The following is a 6,897-nucleotide window of genomic DNA, read 5'->3' as shown; positions in this document are numbered from 1 at the left end:
CAGATAAATCCAGCAGGATGGCTACTTTTCAGGAGTTCATATGCTTTTCCCAAACCAACAAATGTAAGGAGTTTAATGTAAAGACCATACTCTGGTGGATGGATGCCATTCATTAAGACAGGAAGGGCAGTTGTATGTCGCATTGCCATCACAGTGCAGGAGATGTTTCGGACACATGCTAAGCAGATGTTAGGCGACTGCATTTCTTAAAAAAATGCAAACAGCAGGTGAGAAAGTAAGCAATGTATGTACATATAAATATTCATCTTCATCTGTGTGGGGTCATTCCATGTTTAGTGGCCAGAAAAGCTTTTGCAAATATATCACCACAAATGCAAAAAGCACTCAAAAATAAATTTTAGACAAAGTTTACTGTAGACAATATGCAGCAAACACAAACCAGAAATAAATCATCAAAAATACTATCTAATGCATGTTAAAGATACACTTAGATCAAATATCCAGTCCAAAAGTTGTAGTATTAATAGAATTATTTAGTTATTAACAAAATGTATTCAAAATTACGTATAATTACTGATGTTTTGTCAGATATTTCAAGTGATTTTTTTGTGTGCTTATATATTTATATGCACATCTTTGTCAAATTACCCTAGGCATAAAACAAAATAGTCCAAAGAAATCTCTATTAAGATGCATCCACAAACAATTTTATATTGCTTCTTTCTCTGTATTATCAGGTCATAACAGTATCACAAACTGCAACGATCTGGAATCAGAGCTATATTTCTTGGGGAAGTGCAGTGCAATTTCACATTTGTCTATAATTGTATCTTGGATTTCTAGTAATCTCTTCCATGTAAATGTCAAATAAAAAACTGCATGTGCGTTTTTGCACATAGATACATGACATCTGATAACAAAGATGGTAAAATGCTGCAGCAATATTCAAGAAATGTTTTTAAAAAAGACAACATATTTTCATATACCTTACTGCTAGGGTAAATGAATACACATGTAAATTGCACGTACTTTAAATGTCATTTTGAAATAATTTTTGCTTCATTTGCTTTCAAGAGAACCATATTAGAAAGTTCAAGTTTTATTGTATACATTTGAGATGGAACACTTCTTATGCTTTCTCTTTTCTCTGCATACCTGCTGCTGATGAATCATTACAGACAGACCACCACCATGGAGTAATATTTGAAAAGAATTCAGTTTGTAGAGCAGTATTCCTGTATCTAGGGTAACATTCTGTCATGAAAATAGTACAGTTTTGGTGGTTACTCGTGGCTACATCCATTAGAAATCTTTGTTTTTTTTTGTTCTCATCCTTCTCCACCCCATTCCCCACGTCAAAAAAAAAAAAAAAAAAAAAAAAAAAAAAAAGCTACATGACACATCAGCAACCCATTACAGTTTAACTGGGAGGCAGTATTGTGCTGTGTACATAACTTGCATTGTAGCAAATAGCTAAGAGCAAGAGTTGCATGGCCCTACTCAGAAAACTGACTTGTAATTAACACAGCACACCTTTAAATCTAAACTCCAGAAGCAGCAGCACACAAAAGAACAGGATCCGTCCAACCATCTGGCAATTACACTGCTTCAAGTCTATCAGTTCCACTGAGAGTCTACTGCTCATAGGCTGATGAAACTGCAAATGTATAGTTTCCAGTTCTCAGTTCACAAACCGACAAGCACACTGCAAATGCTGGTGTGACTCCTTTCATTGAACTTGACCCCAGGCCAGCTCATAGAGCTTCACAGCTGCTGCTTCAGCCCGTTCTCTGTATTCCAGCTGGTTGTAGTTCCCCTCAGGTACCCCGGAGAGTCCATACATTACACCCCAGCAACAGCCAGCAATCACTCCTGTTGAGTCGCTGTCTCCTACAAAGTCAAGAAAACAGATTTAGCAATGCAACTCATACCACAATCCATACCTAAATTTTATTTGTCACTCTTTGATGGTATGTGCTCCTGAAGGCTAGAGTTTTGATATGCACTGCAACTTCTAAAAAAGTCACAATTAAAGAATGCCATGCCTTCTGAGGTTACTGCTTTTGAACAAGTTTTTAAAATTCTAAAAACAAGACTCAAAAGCACACAGGGTCCACCTAGTGTGCCTACCGTGTCCACCTCCTCTTTTTATTAGTTGGGTAGACTTACCCAAGAACCATTTTCTGCCATGACCTGGGCCAAAATACAGGCAATACCTATAAAGCATAACCTGGGAAACGCTGGATTAAAACAATAGTTAGTAGCATAGTGGGTGTAGATGAGACAGACACCAGTTCAACGTACAAGCTACTCTTCAATTTTATAATGGCAAATGCAAGGAAGAAACCCATCCACACAGTACAATTTTTTAGATGGCAATTTACCATTGTACCAGTCTTCTCAAAGAGACAGATATCACTGCCATTCCAGCACACAAGATCAGCTTTTACCCACATGGGATACGAGACAAAACAGTCCAACTGACAGCTGACAAGTACCAAATATTTACTGCATTTACATTTGATGAAGATGTGTGCTCCACCACACCTCCCTGATATATAAAACTGGTTAAAACTTCCAATGGACAAAAAACACATTCAAAGTTTCAACTCCATTAAAAAACACATTCAACGTTTCAACTCCATTAGAAGGTGAAAGTACAGAATCATTACCATAGATTGCCTGGTACTGTAGACAAAGGCTAGTACTGATGGGGGAATTTCCACGGAGAAATCCACTGGCAATACTAATAAGACAGTCAACACTGCCCCACTAGAAAAGGGTAAGAAAAGCAAAACCTCAAACTGCTTCTTGGCAGGAACAATTAGAACATATTGCATTCTTACAAAAAACACTCATTGTCCTTGTGTTCATTTTACACACTGCGTCGCGTTACACATTTTTGCACGGTAGTCATTTTTTAGTACAAAATGGAAACTCAGTAACAGCAGTAAATCCCAAAACAAAATCATCACAACACAGCTTTAATAAACCAGCACAATAGAAACTCATAAGCGCTTTCATCTAGTGTTAGAATTTTTCAGACTCGTACTACTCTGTAGTCATTTTTTCCCCACTTTCTCATCCCCCTCCCAGTTTCAATAACAAATGGGTGAAACTCACCTCCATGGAACATTGAGCGACTACACAGTTCTTCCCAGGATTCTCCTGCTGAAAGTAAGGCATCATATGCAATCATGGGAGCATCATGTCCACTCCGACCAGCCCAGCCATCCAGACTGAAAGTCTTGTAAATCTTGTCTCGTTCCTCTGGACCATAATCTGATGGAAACCGTGGAGCTCCCTTGCCATCTAAAATTCCTCTTTCCTGCAGATACCTGAAAAAAGCACTTCAGTTATACACATCCTGCAGATACTTTTACTTGCATCTTACTGTAGGGTGCTACCTGAAGGAAATGCTTCAAGCATTTAAAAGATAAACAAAGGGCACCTGACTTCTCTACTGTGGCAGCATCTTAGGATGCTCTTGTACCCACGCAGCATTTATGTTCTTATATTCAGCACACAACAAGCATTCATCTTGGCTTATTTAAAACCCACCATACTGTATTAAAAACACCTTTCTAACAACAATCTGTTGTGATAGACTGCAAATTTGGGAAAGCAAACTAAACTCAGTTCCAGGCTTTAATTACATTGGCTATTGTACTTGACAATGCTTTTTGGTAGCTAGATTCTACCATTCTACCAGTAGTAGCAGAGTACTTCCTAAGTTTTCCAGATCTTGACTGTGGCAACCCACCAGATGCCACAGCAGACTAATGAAACTGGAATACTAAGCAATAATGACATCCATCTCCAAGCCCAAAAAAAGGTGCAGAGCAAGCTTTTTCCAATTCCTCAGAAAAAGTGCAACAATAAATGCAGCTAAATCCCTGTCCCTGGAAAACAGAATAGTCTCACAAGTAATGAATCTCCTTCAAACTCCCAAAAGTCTAGAGCTGTTCCTCAGTAAAGCTCCCTGAGGTCACAAATGGGCATAATATGGTGTTCATCATATTGATCATTGTTGCAGTAACCATAGCTATATAGGGTTATATCTTGCAAGGATATAATAGTTGGCAAGCTTCCAAAGCTTCAGGGCAAACTTGTCTATCAGCTCAAGTTGAGCTGACTAAACAAGTTTGGGCACCAAGCCCTTCAGAGCTTTATTACCACTGAAGAGTACGCTCCTCCGAGGCTTTGGATGATTGAAGGTCAGCTTGTGCTGTTCCTTTGCTGGGCAGATAAGATCCCTTTGGCAACAAAACAACTTCCATTTAGTAATTTTTATTTATCAATACTTTTCTCTTCAAGTTATTTTAAAGTTAGGAAACCATTTTTTTTTCTGTGGAGAAACTGTGTTTAGTTTATTTTGTAGGGCTGGCAAAGTGTTTTATACTGTGCTTGTCTGTAAAAAAAAAAAAAAAAAAAAAGTGACTTTAAATATTTGTTTTTGCAGGCATTTGCAGTGTGTTTTTCCTGGGAAAGAGGCACCATTTTTTGCCTGGAACATCCTGATGGTGCCATGGTCAGTCCCTCTTCTATCCACAAAAAGAAAAAAGTTAAGCAAACAGCCTTTTGCCATAACAGCAGGCAAGCGATTTGCCTCAGCTGATAACATTAGTTGTACCCTGGACCACTCATCTTTTATCCCAGATCCCTCTGGTGTAGCACCTACAGCCACTATGGGGATTAGCCACGTCATCTGTGGGTGTTGAGGTCCCCTCAGTGAGCAAGGGAGAGACACTCTTGTCAGACATGGAGGAGGGAACCTGTTTTGTCAGAATGTTGTTAGCCATCCCTGGGGAAGCAGTTGCCATCAATAATAACATTGTTGGTTCCACTTTTCCTGTCAAAAAAGAAACCGGAATCTTAAGCCATGCATCTAACTCCTCCTCACACTTCCTTAGACAGCAGTAATTTACTAGGTCTGGCTCAGGGTTTAATTCTGGCTATTAATCCTTCTTAAAAAAGACAGAAAGACAGAGATCTCTTTCCTTGAAGAGAGTGAAGGTTCTGAATCTGGACAGGAGGACAAATTGACAAATACAGGCTTTTCTCCTCAGACTTCCAATTCAGCGTCGGAGGAGAGCTCAGTTTGTGGCCCTCCTTGTTTGAGGTTCTCTTTCTCTGATATTTCTGGAATGTGCCAGTGTTTTCAGTGGGAGAACACTGAGGTTTCTTAGTCCCTCAGGAAAACAAAAACTATGAGCTGTTACAGAAGGAATTTCCAGAATCTGCATCCATTCCTGAAGTTCAGCTTTAGAGGATTTGTGTTTGTTACTACCTGCAGTTTTCCTGACAGTCAACCAGCTGTCCCTAAAAAGCCAGATAGGATGTATAAAGTTATTTATTCTTTATATATATTTTGTATACAATTCCCAAACCTGATCCAGCACCTATAGCTTTAGATAACACTTTGGTCGCTAAACATTTGGTTAATTCCAATCCTACCCTTTCTGATAAGGATGGGGAAGTTATTGATAAGTATGAGAAAAAATGTATGCTTCTGTAACTTTGATTTTTAGAATTTTGAATGGTCAGGCATATATGTAAAGGTTTGCTCTGACCAATTGTGAAAGTATGATGAATGTTTTATCTACTGTTTCTTCTTGTTAAGAAAAAAATATGCTTTAAATAATTTTATTTCTTCTATTCAGGTAATGAGCCATTGTTTACAGTGTGTGCGTATAACTCCATTGATACTACAAGGGCTATAGCCACTGGTACTGTTTTGAACAGGTTTGCCTGGCTGCTCAGAACCTCCCAGATTATGTAAAAAAATGAGATTTTAAATTCTCCTTTGGACAGAGGTTTAGTTTTTGGCCCCACTGTTTGATCATCCTCAAATTCAAAAGCATGTCACTTCACAACCTGTTACATCTACTTTATTCAAGTTTCCTTGTAACATTAGATTTAAAAGATGCATATCATCGCATTTTTATTCATCCAGACTTCATTTGCGAATGTTGTGTGTGTCTGGATGGCATTATCAATTCTCTATCTTACCCTTTGACCATCCACTGCACCAAGAGTGCTCCGTGTCTAGCTCCCCATTACAGCTCATTGCAGGCTGCACATTTTCCACATTTTTTCATATTAATATATGATTGTGGAGTCTTTCAAAATGTCAGGAATCTCTCACTCGCTCTTGTTCTCTCTCTCTCTCAGGTGAGAGAGCTCTTACACAGGCTGCAACTCTAAACAGAGCATTCAAAAGTCTTTGACGACTTCTCATAGGACTGTGTTTTAGGGATAGCAACTAGACATCACAGTTCAAGGAGCTTTTCTTCCAGAAAAAAAAAATTCGAGCAACAGATCAATATCTGGAACTATTTCTAGGGTTTCCACTCAGATTTCAGTCACTGTGAGGAAATACCGCAGGACTTTAGGTCTCATGGCTTCTATGATTCTCATAATACCCCTGCCAACAATTCATGGCTTCTATGATTCTCATAATACCCCTGCCAACAATTCATGGCTTCTATGATTCTCATAATACCCCTGCCAACAGCGATTGTATCTAAAAGTCTCTTTGGTCTCAGCACCACCACCCCTTGTCTTTTCAGATCTCAGTGCTGGTGTTGGTCGGAAGGGAAATCACTTGGTGGAGACAACAGATATCCCTAACTCCAGTACCCCTCTCCCTCCCGTTTCAAAGCAGTCAGTCACCCCATACAGTACGGACTTTGTTTGGGGAGCAGTTTCAGGAAAGATAACAGTGCAAGGTGTGTGGGACAACCAAGACAGATGCAGAGACATAAATATGATCAAGACACTCAACTCTCGGAATCAACTTTGATCCTTGGGACCTCTTCAAGTTGTCACAGACAATACCACAGTCATGTGGTACATCGACAAGCAAAGGGTAACCAGGTCATACTCCCCAATGTGGATGAGCTATGTTAGCTTGGGATATAGCTTTACAGCGCA

General features: G+C 39.2%; 1 protein-coding gene across 1 annotated transcript in view; it reads right to left on the bottom strand.

Moving 5' to 3' along the window:
* Positions 1 to 352: 352 nt before the first annotated feature.
* The window catches only part of LOC122813759 (protein ADP-ribosylarginine hydrolase-like), a 111,253-nt gene continuing 104,708 nt past the window's right edge, over positions 353 to 6,897 (bottom strand). The window contains exons 7-8 of the mRNA XM_044086244.1: positions 3,085 to 3,299; positions 353 to 1,851 (exon numbers count right to left, since the gene is read on the bottom strand). Coding sequence (XP_043942179.1) covers positions 1,691 to 1,851; positions 3,085 to 3,299 — 376 coding nt within the window. The 3' untranslated portion in view covers positions 353 to 1,690. The remainder of the gene's footprint in view (positions 1,852 to 3,084; positions 3,300 to 6,897) is intronic.

The sequence above is a fragment of the Protopterus annectens genome, chromosome 10.part0 (genome assembly GCF_019279795.1).
Source record: "Protopterus annectens isolate FY-2018-M chromosome 10.part0, PAN1.0, whole genome shotgun sequence".
NCBI classification, from domain to species: domain Eukaryota; kingdom Metazoa; phylum Chordata; order Ceratodontiformes; family Protopteridae; genus Protopterus; species Protopterus annectens.
Note: the sequence above shows the minus strand (reverse complement) of the source record. Positions and strands in the feature narration are given on the sequence as shown.